We start from the raw sequence: 20953 nt of genomic DNA on the forward strand, positions 1-20953 counted from the left end.
AAGGCACAGGTGGAGACACCCAGAGCAGTGGGGTAGCCCAACCTTACCTTCCAAAGAATGGATTCCCTGTTCCTTGGCAGTCTTGTAGACACTGCTGAAATCATCCCCAAGGTTTGGGTCAGCTCCAGCAGCAAGTAGGACCTGCACCACACTGGAAGCAAAAGCAGATCATAAGGTCTGATTTTCACAGCTACAAGACAAACAATTCATCCAACAACTACTTTACAAGTGCACACTACATTCGAGTCACTGGTCAATGGGCTAGACTCCATATAACATGGAGCTTATGACTCCTGGGAAGGAAACAAGTGTACAATTATAGCAAAGAAAAAAATATGAATAGACATGAATGTTGAGATTGGGGTTGGGGGTGAGAACAGGGGTGACAGGGAGAAAAGAGGGAGGAAGGCTGAGAGGGTCAATACATTTCATATTTATAGAAAAGTGTCTAAGAACAAATTTAATTAATAAAAACACCTAGGAATAAAGCTTTGAAAGGAGGTAGAAACACTACAGCAAAGTGTGACATAGGTCAGGATGGGAAGTACATGTGCATTAGTAGGGCACAGGAGGAGCCCGAGTAATATCTTCTAGCAGGACGGAGACAGGACAGCACAATACGAGTGAAAGAAAGCTCAGTGCTTTATATGAAGGAGGTTTGAATGAGGGGAAGGACAGTAGGACATAGGTAAGGAAAAGCAACATGATCACATATGCTTTCTTCTACATATCCACACATGCACACACACACACGCAAGAATAAATTCCGACAATATTAAAATATCAAAAATGGAAGAATCTCCTTAGGTCCACTTTCTTAATCCAAATTCTAAGAGCAATCATTATAAAGAGTATGGCATAATTTGTACCAAGCCTTTACAATTAGAGGAATCATTCCAGGAGCTGTGTAAGAATGGACTGGGAGGAGTTTAACAGTTGGCAGACTCCACAAGGGCATGGGGCACAGAGCTTGAACTAGTCACATGTTCAGTGTATGTTAGCTTCCCTTCTCTCTCCTGTGACGTCACGGTCCCACAAAGACTTCATAAAGAAGAAAGATGTCTTAAAACAGGACAGTTGACTGTTTTTTTCAGGAAGCACATTTATAATTTACAGTAACTGGGTCATATATAAACTCTAAATGCACAAACACCCTTTTCATGCATGTCAGACACATCATTTGTTACAGTTGTAGAGTATTCTAAGATTATTCTGTGTTTGTTTTGTTTTAGATTTTTGAGTCAGGGTTTCTGTCATTCTGGCTGTCCTGGAACTTGCTCTATAGATCAGGCTGGCCTCGAACTCATAGGCTCCTCCTGTCTCTGTCTCTGTAGTGCTGGGATTAAAAGCATGCACCACAGCCAGCTATTCTGTCTTTTAACCAATCTTTTATTGTAAAAGAGAATGTCTTTAATATTTTTATTAGAAGTTACAGTTCTAGGAGAAAGTATAAGGAGCTCTTTCTTCTCCCCACTGAGACAAGGACTTGCTATGTAGCCTTGGCTATCCTTAAACTTGTGAAAATCCTCCTGCCTCAGGTTCCTGAGTGCTTGTATTACAAGCATATGGCACCCAACACTAGCATAAGCATTTCAAAGGACTCTGATAGTATTGTTGAGCTGCCTTTCAGAGATGGGGCTAATCTTTATTCTCATGAGTCAAGTATGAGGCATGCAGGAACTCTGTGCCTTTTCTCCCTCGGACATGTCTCTTTCTTCTTTTGTAGACAGAACATGGAGCCAGACTGCTATTCTAAGTTTCATTTCTCTGATTCCTAGCCGAGTTGAATTTCTAAAGACTAGGTGTAATAGTCCTCTGTTCCCTGTTTCATGATTTCTTTATCAGTGTCCTTTGCCCGATCTTCTCTTCGTGAAAGGTAATTTTTTACTTTTTCTGAACTGACCTTCAAAATTGTTAACACTTTGAAAGGCATAAATGGCAGGTGTGTCAAACAAATCCCTGGGATTTTCAAAACTATTAAAAAGCCAGACTTTCGTTTCAGTTTTTCTTTTGATTTTTCAGTATTTGCAGCCAACAGTGCTGTTGGCTTTTCCATGGGTCACCTGGTTTGGACGTTGCTATCTTCAACAGGCACAACATCTGCCTAAGTAAATTCTGGGACAATCTGGGCACGACTACATGAGTAATGACAACAATGGCTTATACTAACCTGTTATAATTACATACATACTTTTCTTTAGAGGAAGACTGTAGAGATGAGGCAAAGTTAAGAACTGGGAGAGAGTTTTTCTTAGAGTGAAGGTACACACACTGGTGAGTGCGGGCATTATCAGGTAAGTTGTGCTTATAATATTTATATGTCTATACAAGATCTATAACAACCCATCAAATAAGATGCAATTCTATGAGTCCACATTTAATCCCAGTACTTGGAGGATCTGGAGTCAAGGTCATCCTCAGCCACATAGTGCGTTCAAGGCTAGCCTGGGTTACAAACAATGCCAGGAGCAATGGTTTGTGCTAGTAAACTCAACAGCAGGGAGGCTGAGGCAGGAGGATTTCAAGAAAATTGAGGCTAGCCTGTAAGTGTGACATACTGTTTCCAAAAAAAAAAGGTAATTTTTATTTTTGAACCAAGGTCTTCATGTATCTTGAGGCCCATTCATTTCCCCATCCCTTCATACCCGTCCTCTGCCCCTGCATGCCCCCTAATAAAGCAAAATTTAAGAGAAAAAAGGAAAAAAAATTTAAAAAAGGGAAAAACTTAAAAAATCTCATCATGGAAGCTGCAGTGTGACACAGTGAGTCATGCCATAAACCCTTTGTCCACACATCTTTATTTGCAAGTGTTCATTGCAGAGTCATTGTCTGGTTCGAGGCCTCTGGTTTCTACTACACTATCCATGCTGGGTCATCATTAGGACTCTTCCTGGGTATCCATCCTGTTGTTGCCCTATGGTGTGGAGATTCTGCAGCTTTGGGTCTTCGGGTCAGGTTCCTTCACATGTTCCAGCAGGACATAGATGGGGTGGGTCAAGCTATAACCCTGGGTCTGGGCCTGAGGACAGCTCTCCTGTGTTTATAACTTCAGGGCTGGCTCACTCACACCTGTGCTAATAGGCTTGGCTCTCTGGCTCTTATGACCACAGGGTCAGCTCTCCCACCTGCCCCAGATGTTGATGGGGGGCACCTCCCCTATGCTGCCACAAGACAGATGGGTAATGGGGACAGCTCTCCTATGGTCACAATTTCAGGCCTGGCTCACCCACACTTGCACTCAATTGTGCTGCCCTGGCAAGGTGCAGGGCCTGCTCTCCCGAGTGTTGCAGCTGGTGGAGGTCAGGGATGGCTATCCCACTCTTATGACCACAGGACCAGCTCTCCTACCTGTCTCAGACAAGACAGATGAGGAATGGGAACATCTCTCTCATCTCTCCCATGCTCACAACTTTGGGGCTGGCTCACCCACACCTCAACTAACAGGGCTGAGCCAAGGTCTTTTGAAGCCCAGGCTAGCCTTTGACTAGCTACATAGTTCTCTACCATGAAGGACCCAAGGATGGAACACAAGTCATTGGGCTTCTGAGCTAACTTGTTGGCCCCAGAGAAAACCAATGAAGTTCAGGGAAGTATGGGTTAAAGCACTTAAACTGAGTAGACAGTATGGCACTTTCTAACATGCATGGAGACCTGGAGTCCAAACACAGTTCTGTCATTTACAGATGGAGTCTTGGACAAGGCATTCGACCTAGAGCCTCCTCCTCCTTAGCAGAATAACAGAGACAGCAATGCGTCCTAGCAGACTATGAGGGAAGTAAACTCTATAGTACCTACAGGTATATGGAAAAAGCTGCACAGACAGGAGCTTATTCTCATGGTTGACAAAAAGAATAAGTTGAATCTGGGCCTGAACTGACCCCTCCCAGGATGTATGCCGGCATAGCCCTACACTAAGTAGGCAGTTCTTCTATAGTCTGCACAAGTTGACATGTTTTCAAGTCCAAATGAGAAGGGTTTGTCAATCTAAATTCAAAGGGACATAATTTGGTTAATCCTCAGCTGCTGTGTCCAATCACTATTCAATCACACCCCCTCTTGTGGCAGGCTGTCCCTTCAGGCAGCTAGTGTCACTAACTGTGCTACCTGGGCTTCTCCAGGTTCATGAGTATTGATTTCATCTGTCCAATTTGCAGGCTGCAGGACGTGTCCAAGCAACCGTGTATGCTGCCCTTGGCCCTGAAGGGCAGACAGTGGTCTGGCAGGATGGGGAGAGGAAAGTGGCTGGGAATCAGCCCTGGGGCTGCTAACTCAATCAAAGAAATGGGCAATTCACTTCGAAAACTTGGAGACTGAAGAGGATAAGCAATCCAAGATAGTGACTCATCTGCAGCCTCGAGAAGATTCCCTTCCTGTCTGATAAAACTCAAAAGGCAGCAGCCCCACTGAGGGAAGACAGGCCTTAAGGAATCGACTGCTCCTCCTGCCAACCACGGCTCCAAACACCTTGTCAGATGGCTATGAATTTTTCTCTCCAGCAATGGTCACATCTTCAGAGCACCAGCACGGAGCACTGATCTCTGATTAGCACCTTTGTATGGAAGCCAGCCCAACCTAGGTTAGAAAACCGTTCACTTCTAGCACGGATGACCAAAGATCCCCACTGCACTGTGGGTCCAGCAACACAGGCTAGGGTGTGAGCCTGGCTAGAGAAAGCAACTGCAAGGCTGCTGAGGACAAGCTTAGCTATAAGCCAGACACAGGGATTGCCAAGAAGTTCACAGAAATGAAGGGATGCTGGGAAGGAAGTGATTTCTGCTTCTTTCCTGCTACAGGGGAAAGAAACTCCCTGGTCCAAAGCGTGAGTGGGAGGAGAGGTGAGCACAGGGAGATGGTGGGGCAGCTGGTAGAGCAGTAAGGACAAAAGATGACAGCCCAGTGGCGGGTAGGATCTATTTCTCCTCTGTTCTGGTACTGGCATGCTGACTGCCAGGTTGCAGGCCTAGGCTGAGCCTCCACGGCCTTAAATTTAAGTAGCTACTATCAAACAGGATATGGCCTACACGGGGTCTTAATTACTTGACTAAAGGAGGCAGAGGACAGCATTCAGTTCAACTGAGTTTTCTCTAATCTTTCATCTCTATTCAAAGGAACTACTCAACTGGTTCTTACCGGCCTTGAGTTAACAGCAATTCTCTCTGGCAGCTCAGGATCTGGCCTCTGGTGGTCTACAGAAAGATCTGCCTATCTCACAGCTAGAGATAGCTCATCCTTACTAATGAAGAAGCAGAGAGTGTCTACAGTATGAGAGGTGTGCTACAGAGCTCTCACTTCCTCAAACTGACTCTCAGCTATCAGTCTGTAGTAAATCTCAACAGACAAGTTATGATTGGGGAAGAGACGGAAACCAGGGCAAGGATATGAAGTCACTTTCCAGAAGAGGACACCAGAGAACAGATGAGGAAGCATATAATAGTTCATCTGCTATGAGAGAAACGCAAACTAAAACAACAACGAGCTCCTTCTTGAAACTCAATATACTGACAAAAGTTAGAAAGCTGAGAAATACCAAGTACAGCGAGAACATGGGAGTCTGAGATTCTTCATGCATTGTCAGGGTAGATAGACCAGTAAAGCCATTCTGTTCTGGAAGCCACATGCTAGGATAAGATGCAGTCAAGCTGATGCACACACAGCAACATGGATATATGACTTTTTAAGGGGGACTGAGTATCCACTTCTATTTATACATTGAGCTTGGTCCTTTCTTGCAAAGGTTATTCCTTCTAGGAAGTTTCCTCAATTATAGAATTTCTAAGTCCTAAAAAAATCAGTGATCTTTTGGACTGAAGAATTAGGGACCCAATATAAACAGTAGACTCCCTGAAGTATATCAAAGGCCAAAGATATCACATTAATGTTCCCTGTTTCAACTGGCTAGTGCTCTTTCACCTTTGAGGTAGCAACTGGCACATCATGAACTCGGTGATGCCCTCTGGCCCCCAACTTGGGGTTTCATCCTTCCTCTTTGCACAGCACCCAGGTGGCCTTCATGGTTGACAGCTGCCTACTGACTCTCATTTGCCTTCCCACCAGAGTACAAAAACAAGAGCCATGTCTCCAAACTTATTTCTCAGCCCTGTACTCAATGCAGGCACTTAGATCTTCTGTATATTTACTTTGAAATCTGTAACCATTGTATCACACTAACCAGTGTACTGGGCACTTCACAGATTCTGTTTTCTGAATGAGTACATGAATACATGAATGAGAAAGGAATACAATCATTTTATTTGATGGGGAATGGAAAAGAAATCTGGAAGAAAAGTGACTCTTCTACCTAACCTTCTGAAGGTCTGAAGCAGGCTGCAGGTGGTTAGCTGTGAAAACCTGCATCTTTCTTTCTACGCACCAGGCCCTTCCCAGCTTGCAGACAATTCCTAGACAAAACTGAGGACTTGCTTGGGAGAGTGGTCCCCAAGAGGCAGTTCCTGGGACTCAGGGAATTCCCTTTGGAGCCACAGCTAATTAATTTGTTGATCTAGCAGTAATTAGATTAGAGGGGGGAGTGCTTGTCGGACGTTGGCTCATTCTGACCTCAGTGAGCTGTTGCTTTCAGGCCCCAGTGTGTGTGTGTGTGGGGGCCTTACAGTCATCAGTGTTAAGACTTACTTTCTGGTTTCAATGGCTGCAGTGGCTTGGGGTCCTCACATTGTTTAGGGGAGAGAAGAGAAGCCTATGGTGGGAGGTGGGAGCTGGGGCTGGGCCAGGTGTGGTCAAGAAGGCTGCTGAGCAGCTGGAGTTGAAGCAAAGGACAGTGATTCCAGATCCAGGTCATCCCCGCACAATGTCAAGCTTCACGAGATACTCTACATCCTCCTCCTCTTCCCCATCCCACATCTAAAGCACATACAGGGCCACTGTGGTAAGTCACAGGCAGGAGACAACAGAGTAACTCTTCCCAACCCAGGCCACATCTCAATGAGGAAGTCAAGAAGTCAATTTGGGAGCTGGGCTGGAAAGTCAAGAGGTGTGTGTGTCGGGGGGGAGGGATGTTCAGTAGCCTGGTCTACTGTCTGACTTCACCAGGCTGGGCAACCTGACCACAGGCACTGATGTGTGCTAACTCTAGAGGCCCTCTGGCACTGTGCATGAACTGGGAAGGCGAAGGACAGGGAGACAGAGAGTTTTCTTTGTAAAGCTAGCTTCTTTACAAATGAATTGAAGAAAGGTAGCAAGTAAGGTACCTGTGGAAAATGTGTTCCAGTTTCTCATAGGACAGTAATAAGCTTCTGTAGAGTTAGTACAAAACCAGAAACCATCCATCATAAGCACCAGTGTACTAGGCACCTCGCAGAATCACTAGTTCGGATCTTTATGCGACTTGCAAAGAAAGACATACTGTTTTTAAAGGAGCAGACAGAGGCTCAGCAAGAGCCAAATGTATACAAGGTCATGGAGTCCTCTTAGAACTCGTCAAGGATTCCTAGGCTGTGCTGGTGATCTTCACTCCTTGGCCAAGATGCAAAAATACAGTTCAGACTGGGTCTAAACCCGGGCACATTCCTTAAGCCTCAGTGGCTCTGTCAAGTTGTTGTACTATCTCTGTAGACCAGGCTGGCCTTGATTCAGAAATCTACCTCGGCCTCTCAAGTGCTGGGATTAAAGGCATGCTCCACCACCACCCCACCCCTGCCTAGTGTTGTACTATCTCAGCCACTGACCCGCTAGGCAGTTAAAGCAAAGCAAGTCACAGCAGCTAGCTGGGACAAAGAGAATGTGTCCAAGATGAACAAGGGTCAGAATCAGTGGTGGTCCAAGATGGGTGACACATAGGTGTAAGGCTCAAAAAAAGCATGGCATAGTAAGGTGAGAGCCAAGGAATGAAGATCACCAGCTCAGCCTTCCTAGGACAATCCTTGACTAGTTCTAAGATGACTCCATGACCTCTAGGCTATGGCTCATAACATATGGTCACCAAACCTTGTTGTCAGGGCTTCTGCCTGCAGTATAGGTCTAAACTAGACTCTCCGGCAAATGACCCATCAGAGTACGACAAGGCTGGGTTAAAAAAAAAATGACTAAATGGGAAATGCTACACTACGCACACTGGACACTGTCCTGCACATGGCCACTTGGGACATGGAGCTTTTAGTTAGTACTTACCTAAGTATTACCTTGGATTTCACAGGAGTTTTGGTTTTAACTACTGATCTGTACATTCACCCCTCTTATTTTTCCTTCTTTCTTTTTTTAAAATTTATTTAACTTTATTTTATGTGCATCGGCGTGAAGGTGTCAGATCCCCTGGAACTGGAGTTACAGACAGTTGTGAGCTGCCATGTGTGTGCTGGGAATCGAATCTGGGTCCTCTTGAAGATGCCCTCCTTTTTCAAAGATTCATTTTATTTATATGTATATGTATCAGTGTCTGTCTGTGTGTGTATATTTGTATGGAGTACAGAAGAGGGCATTAGCTACTCAAGTGGGAGTTATAGGTGGCTGTGAACTGTCAGGCATGGATGCTGGAAGCTGAACTTAGGTCCTCTGTAACACTGCAGGCAATCGTAACTCCTAAGTCATTTCTCCAGTTCCTCTATTAATTTTTTAATTAAAAGGAATTCTTAGGGAGCTGGAGGGATAACTCAGTGGTTAAGAGTATTGGCTCTTCTTCCAGAGGACCGGGTTCAGTTCCCAGTACCCACATGGTAGTCCACAACCAGCTGTGTATTAGTTATTTTTCTACTGCTGTGAAAAAACACCATGACCAAGGGAAATTATCAAAGGAAGTGTTTAATTGGACGTATGGTTTCAGAAGGCTAGAGTTCATGATAGCTGAGTGAAAGCATGACAGCAGGAACAGCTGAGAGCTCACATCTCAAAACCAAAAGCAGAAGGCAGAGACACAATGGGACCGGCTTGAGTTTTTTAAAACCTCAAAGCCTGCCCCCAGTGACATACCTCCTCCAGCAAGGCCACACCTCCTAATTCTTCTCAAATAGTTCCACCAATGGGGAACCAACTATTCAAACATATGAGCTTATGGGGGCCATTCTCATTCAAACAATCATAGCCTGTAACTCTATTTCCAGGGGATCTGAAACCCTCTTGCTTCTGTGGGCACTAGGTATATATGCAGACAAAGTACTACACATAAAAATAAATCTTAAAAAAAAAAAAAAGAATTCTTGGGCTGGGGAGATGGCCCAGTCAGTCAGCAAAGTGCCTACTGTGCAAGCCTAAGGACTTGAGTTCCATCCTTAGCACTCATACAGAAAATAGTCCAGTGTGGTAGCACGTGCCTGTACTACTAACACTGGAGGGGAGGCAGAGAAAGGCAGATCCCCAGTGCTCACTGGCCAGCCAGTAGAGCCAAATGGTGAGCTTCAGGTTCAGTGAGAGACTGTGTCTCAAAAAACAAGGTTTATAGCCACAGAGGAAGACACTCAATGTTGACCTTTAGTCTACACACACACACACACGAATTCTTTCTGCAGTGCTGAGGATTGAATCCAAGGCTTTATACATGACATATAAACACTATAATCCTGAGCTATACCCTTGGCCCTATTAATTTTTTACCAGCACCAATTTAACCATTGTTATAAACCGTTGAGATAATATACTTTCACCTAGCCTATCAGTATGTCTTTGCACATCATTTAATCTGCCAGTTTGATTGGCCTCAATGAAATCAGTGATGTAGCTACTGAACAGAACATAGTCCCATGGCTCATCACTTGACTCTGGCTCTGGAGTCTTATGTCTATTCATATATAAACAACTAACCAGGTCATTCACCATTTATTAGTGTAAATACATTATTTCCCACATCGTATTTTACTCATGTAGAGGTCACACTGCTGAAACCAGGACACTCTGGCCTTATCTAACTCAGACCCTGGCCCCTCCAGCTTGAGAACCCTATTCAGATAAGTAGCTTATGGCACAGACGCACTGGAAGATGCATCTTAAAGAAGAGGTATGGGTCTGGACCATATCACAGTCCCCAAAATGAACAGCCTTTCCTCAGCAGCTGAACCAGATGGCACTGGATGCCTCCCTGCCCCAACTGACACTCTCCAGAAGAAAGAGCACTGAACACACAACTCCAGGATAAGATATAGAATTGAAATGGGGTGGGGAGGACTGATACTGTCACGTTAGGCAAATGAGCTGGCACAGCTTTCCATCGAGCAGTGTCTTGGGTTGCCTGAGGTCGAGGCATGCATCTGCCAAACTAGAAACAGGAGCACGCTGCAATTGGAATATCATTACTACGAAACAGGATTATCATGAGCAACGATTCCAAATGGGATTAGAAATGATTCTTTGTTACTCAGAGATAATCGGCCACAGCAGCAGTGGAGAACCATCAAGCCCTGGGTACTTTTCTGGGGGCATGGCACTGGTTTTCCAGGCACTTGGCCAGCACCCTTGCCCACCCTTCCTTGCTGGGAAATACTAGGCACTGTCCTGCATTGGGCAGAGGGCCACCTGGGACAAAAGCCAACTACATATCAGGGAATCTTACTCAGGGGTCCCTTGTTATAGCTTCTTAGAGGGAAAAGTGGTGGAAAGAGAATTCCAGAACCCTGCTGACTCTTGGTCAGCTAAGTTGCCGATGAGGCAGGTACTATTGCCACCACATCTAAGGTAGACTTACCTGAAGGCCTTTCTGGGGAAGCCAGTAATCATAATGAAGGCACTTAACTTCACCACAGATTACTATATGGCAGACACTGTTCTAAACACTTTCTGTATGTTCCTACATTTAGACCTTGCAGCTTTGAGGTAGACACACTTATTCTATTTTACAGCTGGGGAAACAATCACAAAAGAAGTCAAATAACTTGACAAGCACCTAGTGAGTAAGAGCAGAGTTTAAATTTAAACCCAGATATCTGACCCTAGAGCCCACGACTGTTTACATACTACCTAGAGATGTCCAACCTTATGGCATGGAGATACCGTGTTGTCATCTTCGAATGTCTTGGGCTGCATTCATAGATATCCTGAGAGGAAGACTGGATATACCTATGCTAGATAGGCAGTCACAGCCAGAGAGGAAGGTTGCCAATGCTTATAACTAAGGTCTTTGTGCTGGAGAGTTTTATGTCAACTTGGCACAAATAGTTTTTTAGCGAACTTGACTAATTTAATCTGAGAGAAGGGACCCTCAATTAAGAAAATGCCTCCATAAGATATGGCTGTAGGGCACTTTCTTAACTAGTGATTGATGGGGGAGGGTCATCAACCTGGGCTGGTGGGCCTAGGTTCTGAGAGAAAGCAGGCTGAGCAAGCCAGAGGAATCAGACGGGTAAGCAACATCCCCCATGGCCTCAGTAACAGCTTCTGCCTCCAGGTTCCTGCCCTGTTTGAGTTCCTGTCTTCACTTCCTTCAATGATGAACGGGGATGTGGAAGTGTGAGCCAAATAAGCCCTTTCCTCCCTAAGTTGCTTTGTCACGGTGTTCCATCTCAGCAACAGAAACCCTGAGAATCTTCCCATAGCATTCTCTGGTCCTAGATCCTGCCAGCTCCTCTTCCTGCCAAAGTATACAGACAGGGATGCCTTGCCTGCTCTACCTCTGATCCAGGCAGCAGCAAAGAAGGCTGCCAGAGTCCAGCAAGGGCAGCACTGGCTTGCTGGCACCAAGACCACCTGTGGAGTCTCTGGGTACATAAGAGAGAGAGGCCTATAGAGCCTCCCCTGTGGGACAACACCCTGTCAGGGACCACTGGTTTCTTACAGACAGGACTTAATGGTCCCCCTTCCTGGGTGAGGTGGAGGGAAAATAAGCAAATGCTAAAAATAAATGACTGCTCTGAAAGAGAATTAAATGGTCGTCAGCCAAGGATGGCAGCATCTGAAAATTAACAAAGCCCAGGTACCACATCCAGGAAGGCCTTGGCAAATGCGTGTTATCCACTCATTAGCTCAGTTCCTCAGGGACGCCAGCCAAGCAGGGCAGGCAGTGCCGGGAACCAGTCCTTCCTATGCTGATGAAGTGCACTGGGGGGGGGGGGGGGGGGGGGGGGGGGGGCGGGCAAAGGCAGGAGGAGGAGGAGGGAGGCTCTCATGGGGAATTTCAAACAGTTCTGCTGGGGTCCTCACTCTCCCTCAGATTTGCACCTTCTCTGAGGCAGAGCTTGCAGAAACAGGCAGGCTCCAGAAGCCTCAAATCTAAATGTCTACACCATGGATCTCTTTCAGGATCCTAGTAACAGCCTCACTATTCAGGGGTCTCACTGACCTGCAGCCTAGGGGTAAGGAGACACCTAATAGCGCCGACTTTCTCCTCACTGGAATGAAGAGTCATATACCTTGTGAGCATATACTGTGACAAAGGTGACTCTCACTATTCCCCAGTAGCAATACTTCATGAAATCACTGATCTCCATTCTCTACTAACCATGAGAACGTAGTGTTCTGTTGCTGGATACCATCAATAGAAAGAATCAAAACACTCTTGGTAACTAACTGTAATACCACAAACACGAATTCTCAGTATATCATCAGTCACAGCTAATAATGAATATTCAAGAGAGGTGACAGTTTTTATTTATTTATTTATCTAGCTAGCTATTTAACTAGTTGTTTTGTTTTTTTGAGACAGGACCTCAATATATAGCTCCAGTTGGCCTTGAGCTTACTGCATGCTCCTGCCTCTGCTTCCTGAGAGCTAGGATTACAGGGGTGCCTATGCTATCTATTTTGCTTTTTAAAGGTTGGGTTTCACTCTAGCCCAGGCTGGTCTGAAACTCCTTCATTATATAGCCCAGACTGGATTCCAACTTGTGGGAATCCTCCTGTCTCAGCCTTTGAAATGTTGGGATTGCAGACATGAACTACCACATCCAGCTCTGGGATGACAGCTTTTAAAATTGCTTTTCTAAGTCATGTTTACTGAAGTATCATTTATGCTTTTGAAATACCATTCTAAAATACACCTATGTGCATGTGTGTGTATGTGTGTGTGTATATATACATACATTTTTTGAGACAGGGTCAATGTAGATGTAACCAGATTGGTCTTAACATCATTTTGTAGCCAAGAATAACTTTTCAAGATGTTTGACTTAATGCATTTTAATAATTTTGTAGGTAACCACATGTAATCACCACAATCATTAAGATATAGAATATTAGCCAGTGGTGGTGGTGGCGGTGGCGGTGGTGGCCCATACCTTTAATCCTAGCACTTGGGAGGCAGAGGCAGGTGAATCTCTGAGTTCGAAGCCAGCCTGGTCTACATAGTGAGTTCCAGGATAGCTAAGGCTACACAGAAAAACCGTCTCGAAAAACCAACCAACCAACCAACCAACCAACCAAAAGATATAGAATATTGAATATTTCTACCATCCTAAAAGGTCCTCTATACCCTTTGCACTTCCAAACCCAATTATTCATCTGATTTCTGTCCCTAGAACACTAACTACCTTTTCCAGAATATGGTATAAATGGAATTTTACAACAGGTAGATTTTGGTTGACTTTACTGTAGCATAAGGCTTTTGAAGAAACCTTTTTTGGTTCTGTATCTTGAGTAGTTCCTGTTCTCCCCTTCTGTGTGCAGGTGGACAAACTTGTGGCTGTGCATGCAGAAACCAGAGGACTTGTCCTTGTGACAGCGTCTCTCATGGTACCTGAAGGTGGCATCCCAGTTAGGCTGGTTGGCTAGTGAGCTCCAGGAATCTGCCTGTCTCCAACCCTTCAATACTGAGGTTATATGGATGTGCATGCATGCCCAGCTTTTTTTTTTTTTAATGTGGGTACTTGGGATTAGAATTTGGGTCCTCATTACTTGCACAAGCAAATGCTCCTACTGACAGAACCATCTCCCTAACCTCCTTGTTCTCTTAAAAAAAAAAAAATTAGATTTATTGCCAGGAGCATGGTGGTACACACCTTAAAAGGAAGCAAAGAAATCATCTTGTTTGAAGCCAGCTGAGGCTACATAATGAGACCCTAAACCAAAAAAGACTTCTTTTGGGTTATGTAATGTGGTGAGGGTGGGATAGGGTGGGTACGTGCAAATGCATGTGGAGTCCATAAGAGGGTATTCGAGCTGGAGCTGGTGTTATAGGTGTTTGTGAGCTGCCTGATGTGGATGCTGGTAACTGAATGAACTCAGGTCCTCTGTAAGAGCAGTATGTGCTCTTAAACACTAACCCATCTCTCCAGCTTCCCTTGCCCCCGACCCCTAAACTATGGAGGGATGTTCAATTGCATGGATGTACCACAATTTGTCCGTTTGCTACTTGATGGACACTTGAGTGACTTCCAGGCTTTGGTTGTTCTACGATGTCTGCATACAAGTCTACATACATAGCTACAGATATCTGCATACAAGTCATTTATCTCTAGGACAAATACCTTATTTCTCTAGGAGCTGATATTTCTGTGCTATGTGGCACATGTTTGCTTTCCTTCTGTAAGGAACTGTGCAAGTATTTTCCGATGTGGCTGTATCATTATATGCCCTATAAGCAATGCATGGCAATTCTTTCTGCAACTTTGCCAGGATTTAGTACTGTTAGCATAGTATTATAATTTTAATTTCTATTTCCCTAATGACTAATGATATGTCTTTTCATATGCACATTTTCCATCTATCCCTTATTTAAGTGATATATCTCAAGTCCTTTGCTCACTTAAAAAAAATAGTTGCTTGTCTTTTGATTGATTTGTAAAAGTTCTTTATATAGTCTACTACTATTTCTTAATCAGACATATGTTTTCACAGCTTGCTTTTTGAGGAATTAGAAACTAAAATGATCTAGACCATGCCATTTTTTTACCATACCGTTTCTCTCTGCACATATACTCTGATGAAGGGAACAAGAAAGACTTAAACTTTCAATTTGCAAATATTCTTGGCATACTGGACCTTAGCTCAAGCTGTACTTGGTGTCTGCTAATAGAAGACTATTTTTATCTCCACTGCATGCTCCAACCACCCCAGGACTTTAAGGAAAGCTACATCTGGAGAAATGACTGTCTTACAAACAGCCTCCCACCCTCACCCGCCTCTGTACTTCCCAAAGCCCTGTTCTGGTTCGCCAGGCTTCTGGAATGGTCAACAGTCGTCACACTTCATTGGTGGCAATTGTCCACTGGGAAAGGTGGGAGGCTCCCAATCCATCCTCCAGTGAAAGAGCAAACAGTGGAGCCTGTGGCTGCTTGGACATCAAAGTTGAGCAAACAGGCCTGGCAGACCCTGCCTCTCCGCCTACATATCCTGCAACTGCCATCTGAAGGAGATTCTCCAAGCAGGTCATGACTTTCAGCTTGTCATCCCACACATCAAAGTTTCCACCACACACGAACTGGGTGCACAGGTTCGAATCAAGTCGCTCGACAGCAGATACTCAGACATTGTGTCTCGCTTTAATTCTGTGTTTTCCCAAGTAATTAAGCCTTCTTGCTTATGAACTTGTGACTAAGTAAAGCACCACTGAGAGGTTGTAACATCAAAGTGCTGTCCACCGTCTGTCCATGTTTGGTAAAATTGGATTTCTTTTCCTTCTTAAAGGAAGACTAATTGAATTTCACTGAAAGTTCCATATATTTGCACTAGCTGGTAAAGGCTATTCTAAGTGGAAATGATCATCCCAGGACCGTGTGGCTTGGCCTTTAGTTTGGCTGGGTCAGAGTGCAACACAGAATGGGGCATCCGGACTCAGGCTAAACAAGTGCCTTGTGGCAGGAGGCTCATCAAGGGCTTGGAAACCAGTGACTGTTACTGTTAATATTCTACCCAAGCTGTTCCTAGGGCTGACTAAGTGATGGTCCTGGTAGAGTGTCAGTAAGTCTTTGGCTATTTAGGACAATGGCCATTATATTACTCAAGTCCTTATCAGAAGTCAAACTTGTGTGTGTGTGTGTGTAATTGTGTGTGATGTGCTATGTATACATGGGCACATATGTGTGGAAGCTAGGGGCTGATGTTGAATGTCTTCAATTCTCTCTACCTTATTTTTGAAACAAGATTATTCATTGGCCTTGGAGCTCACTAGGGCAGCCCAGCAAGGCCCAGGGACCTGCCCATTTTTACCTTGCCAGGCCTGGGATTACAGGCAGGTGGGTACACTGTCCTGACCAGCTTTTAATGTGGGTCTTCTTACTTATGCAGCCAGACTTTACTGGCCAAACCACTTTCCTGCTCCCTCAAGTAATGTTTTTAGGACAAAGTTTGTGATTGCTTACACTCTGAATCTTCAGGTGGCTCAGCACATCAGCATCTGACACATGATGGTTCAAAGTTTGCTGGATGTATGAAATAATATTAAAGGAACTTCAGAACAAAGTGTCTCTCTCCAGGACCAAAACTCCGAATTGATATTTGGCTTCATTAGTTACCTAATTTACAGTCAATACAGCAAACTTCCACTTATGTTAAGTATGACTCAAGAACTAATCTTTAGATAGAAGGAATTCGGGAGACTGCCACGTTCTTCTCAATATTATTTTTACACAAACAACCTATTTTTAGAAAAGAAAACCTCTGGCTCAATATCCTGATACAATTATCTTTCCTTTTAAAAATATTATTTTGATCTTGATCCAGTTTTAAATCTTTGATATATATTTGTATTTAATTAAGTCACTTCAAAACCTTTTTATAAATAAAATAAAGGAGTAAATCTTAAATTAAGCTTCTGTGCATACTTACAAAGTTTACAGTGATGACATTGCATTTCCTATTCAAAACTAAATAAAATAAATGCATTCAGAAATCCCAACTGGTGAGCAGCTAAGCTCCTTAAAGATTTGAGGCGATTATGTTCTAGAGCCCCATGGACTTAACACGTTAAGCTGATGCCTGAGGGTGAACTGGGCTCTCTTTGGGTCCACAGGCTGCAAACATCTAAAGGAAGCAGAAGTCCTCTGCTGTCAGCCTTGAATGAAGGGGAAGTGCCTCTCTGCTTTCCCTACTTTCATCCAAAGCATTCTACATGACAGAGATCTGTTTATCACTGATGTTATTTCAAGTACCTAGCACCAGTAGGGACCCCCAAACTTATATGTGATATTAATAAATAAACCTAACCAGACAAGGGCTATTTTCAATAAAAAGTTGTTCCACTTGGAAAACGGAAGAAAGAGGAGGGCATAGAATGGATACTTAAAAACCCAGCAGTTGTGGCTGGATGGCTCAGGGGGCAAGCATGAGGCCTGAGTGTGGGTCTGGGTATCTGAGTAAAAGCTGGGTATGGCACCATGTCTATAACTCCAGTGCAGAGGTAAGCAGAGGCAGGTGGGTCCAGGAGCTTGTTAGCCAGTCAGTCAAATCACCAAGTTCAGTGAGAGACTACATCTCAAAAAATACAATGGGGAGTGATAGAGAAAGATACCCAATGCTGACTTTTTCATTTTTCGAGACAAGATTTCTCTGTGTTGCCCTGGCTGTCCTGGAACTCACTATGTAGACCAGGCTGGCTTCGAACTCAGAGATCCACCTGTCTTCTGCCTTGAAAGTGCCATCACTGATATTCGCCATCACCACCTGGCTCAGCACTGACTTCTAGTCTCCATAAGTACATACATTAGTGAGTGCACACATATGCACATACTTGTATATAACATTCTCACCCACCAACATTTAAAAAAAAAATGCTAGTAATTACACTGGGCATGGTGGCACATGCCTAAATCCCAACACTCAGGAAGCTAAGGTAGGAGGATCAGGAGTTCAAAGTCAGCCTGGGCTACATGAGACCCTATCTCAACCAGTACCTCCATCTCAAAAGACCCTAGGCTCAATTTCCAGCACTGGTTAAAAAACAACAACACAAAGGGAGAGCTCAGGGCTATGCCCAATGTATAACAAACATTTATGTACGAGAAAATGTTTACAAAGATAAAACGAACAAACAAAAAACAAAACCAACTAGTAATAGTCTTAGAAGCCAAATAGGTAAAAGCCAACACTCATTTTGCTCAACAGGTGTCACTGATTTGCTAATGTCCCTGGAGAAGGACAGAGCAATCAGTTAAACCAACACCTCATTAAACTCAGAGAGCAGTGTCCCCAAAAGCACATCCTCTAGCTATCTGGTCACTAATTGAGAGTGTTCTTAAGAAGAGTGCGATTTCCTATTTAGTCTCAACTCTGAAAAGGCCACACAGAAGAAACACTGCCGGCTTCACCACCACTGACTCTTCCCACCTATGGAAAAACTTGCAAACTAGGCAAGACAATGGGTAGGTGGGTGTAGAATCAGTGGTGGGAAATAACGTGTGTGGTAACATGTGCTCGGGTATAAAGAGGTAACATGTGTACTTGGTCACCAGAGAGTAACAACTCCCCATTTGTAACCTGTAGCGGACATTTTTTATCTGACTTATAAGAAACAGTGAGCCACCTATTCTGCTTCCAGACAGATCCCTTCAACCCAACCACCCCACACCCTGCAGATCCTGCACCCAAATCTTCGACTGTCTTCCTCTTCCCTTACTGGCACTTCTTTTCCATATTAAATTATGAACTCCCCAAGGTATTTTTAAAGATTGTATTTATTTTTATTTTATGAACATTGGTGTTTTGCCTATATCTATTTCTATGAGGGTGCCACATACCTTGGAACTGGAGTTACAGACAGTTGTGAGCTGCCATGTGGGTGCTGGGAATTGAACCTGGGTCCTCTGGAAGAGCAGCCAGTGCTCTTAACCACTCAACCATCTCTCCAGTTCCACTCCCCAAGGCTTGATTCTTCAAAGACTAGCGAAGCCCAAGAACACATATTTACTGAAAGTTTGTAAAAATAATTTCTCATGGAGAGAAACACATGAGAAACGCAGAATCACAACAGGATTCTCTCAAAAGCAAAATATATATAGTTTCTTCCTTTTGCTTTTGTTTTGTGGTGCTGGAGATCGAATGCCAGGCAAGTACTCTACCACTGAGCTACATCGCCAGCACTTATTACTATCTTTAAAGAATAAATGCTTGGAGCTGAAGATGGAAATAAGGCAAGTGAGTGATAGAGACCAAGTTCATGATAAGAGCAGAAAGAGGCCTATCTCAAGGAGAGCTGCATCTCCAGATGAGCTGAAGCGGACCAAGTCCTAAAATTCAAACTCCCAGTTTTGTGGCTTTTCTCCACATTCCAGATTTTTCCAAAGTGGCCAGAACTGGCAATAAGAGCCTTAAAGACGTGCATGATGGGAGAATTAAAACGGGTGCCTCTAACTATCAATCTGAGTAGCTTCTGCTACAGGGTCTAGTACTTCTCTGAAAGCATCCCTTTAAGAGCTGGCGTGTCTCGATGGTAAAGTGCTTGCCACACATGCCGGAAGCCCTAGATTCAATCTCCAGCACTGGATAAAAAGTCTAAAAACATTTTGTTGTTTTTGTTGCACAATTTCTTTCATACAGTTACTGCTAGAATGACTGTACACTTCATACCACCAGACTTCTAGAGACCCTGAGGCAGAAACCAGAACAGCCTGGGCTGGATGGAGTACTGATACCCAGAATAGAATGCACTCTGTGCATGCTGGATCAGCCTGCACACATGACTTTAGGTAAAACACCTTTTCTCTCTGAGCTTCAGTTTTCTCAACTGCAAACAATATCTATTTTGTGGAGTGGCTATGAAATACAAATAAGGCCAGACGTGGTGGCGCATGCCTTTAATTCTAATACTTAGGAGGCAGAGGCAGGCGGATCTCCAAGTTTGAGGCCAGCCTGGTCTATAGAGTGAGTTCTATAACAACCAGGGCTACACAAAGAAACCCTGGCTTGAAAAACCAAACCAAAACCAAAGTTATAGATAGTTACCTATATTCCTTCTGGTGTGTCTAGTGTGTGGGTACATATGTCCGTGCTTGTGCACTTGCCTGTGTGTGTAGGCTAAAGGCAAATGTTGGGTCCAGTGACTTATTTGTTTATTAAAGTTCTGAGACAGGTTTTCATTATGTAGCCCTGGCTGGCCTGGAACTAGCTATGTAGACCAGGCTAGCCTCAAATTCAGAGATCTACCAGCCTCTGCCTCTCTGTAGTAGGAGTAAAGACCTGTGCCACCATGCCCAGCCTAATCCATCTGACTTTTTGAGGCAGGGTCCTCATCTCATCAAACCTGGAACTCACTGACTCAGAGTGGCTGGCCAAAGAGTCCCTGGGGTTCACTTGTCTCTGTCCCTGCAATCCTCCCAGTGCTGGGTTACAGATGCACTTGGCTTACACATGGTGCTAGGGATCCAAACTCAGGTCCTCATGCACTTTAGTGACTGAGCTCTCTCCAGTCCCTACTTTTTATCTTTACATGATAGCTATTACCTTGAATGAAGGGAAAAGCCACCAACAGGAGGAAGGGATGAAAGTCTCCAGACCCTCCAAAGAAAAATCCACTCGGAGAGCCCTCAGTAGGGGCAGTAACTGAAGACTTCTCGATAGGGTGAAAACTCACACACGTAACCATTTAGAATCTGCTCTTAAACAGGTGGCTGCTCTGATAACACCAGTGACTTGCCTAAGGTCACAAGCCAATGAATGGTAACTGCTGTAATCTGAAACCACATGTGGCTCTCCACATCCACTATGCAGCATTTTGGACTTCCTGCCTTAGCTTTCCTGCCTCTGAAGGAGACGGCAGGGGCAGCAACGGTGGGCAGCAAGCAGCCATGGACACAGTCGGAAGAGACCCACCCGGCTCAGGCAGCCCTGGATGGAAGGAGACTCTTACCTGTCATTTCGGCTGATGGCTGCCACCATCAGAGCTGTCCAGCCAAGTTTGTGCCTTGCGTTGACATCTGCACCTTCTGACAATAGTCTGACAAAAGACAGAGGAATATTTTCAGTGTGTGGCTTATCATGGACAAGAGTGGAAATAATCACAGAAAAATACCTAGGACATATAGTTAGTGCAAAGTCAGCCTGGACAACATAATAGAACACTATCTCAAGAGAACAGATAAAGAATCACAAATATGGAGGTTGGATGAGTCCTTTGAGTTCTAATCCCCAATCCCAGCCTCAGATCACTCCC

General features: G+C 44.3%; 1 protein-coding gene across 1 annotated transcript in view; it reads right to left on the bottom strand.

Annotated features, from left to right (window-relative positions):
* Clpb (caseinolytic mitochondrial matrix peptidase chaperone subunit B) overlaps positions 1-20953 on the bottom strand; it is a 143422-nt gene that overhangs the window by 98997 nt on the left and 23472 nt on the right. Inside the window, 2 exon segments of the mRNA XM_052761133.1 lie at positions 48-151; positions 20651-20737. Coding sequence (XP_052617093.1) covers positions 48-151; positions 20651-20737 — 191 coding nt within the window.

Source organism: Peromyscus californicus, unplaced genomic scaffold, assembly GCF_007827085.1.
Source record: "Peromyscus californicus insignis strain IS unplaced genomic scaffold, ASM782708v3 Scaffold_4__1_contigs__length_199733344, whole genome shotgun sequence".
In the NCBI taxonomy this organism is placed as follows: Eukaryota; Metazoa; Chordata; class Mammalia; order Rodentia; family Cricetidae; genus Peromyscus; species Peromyscus californicus.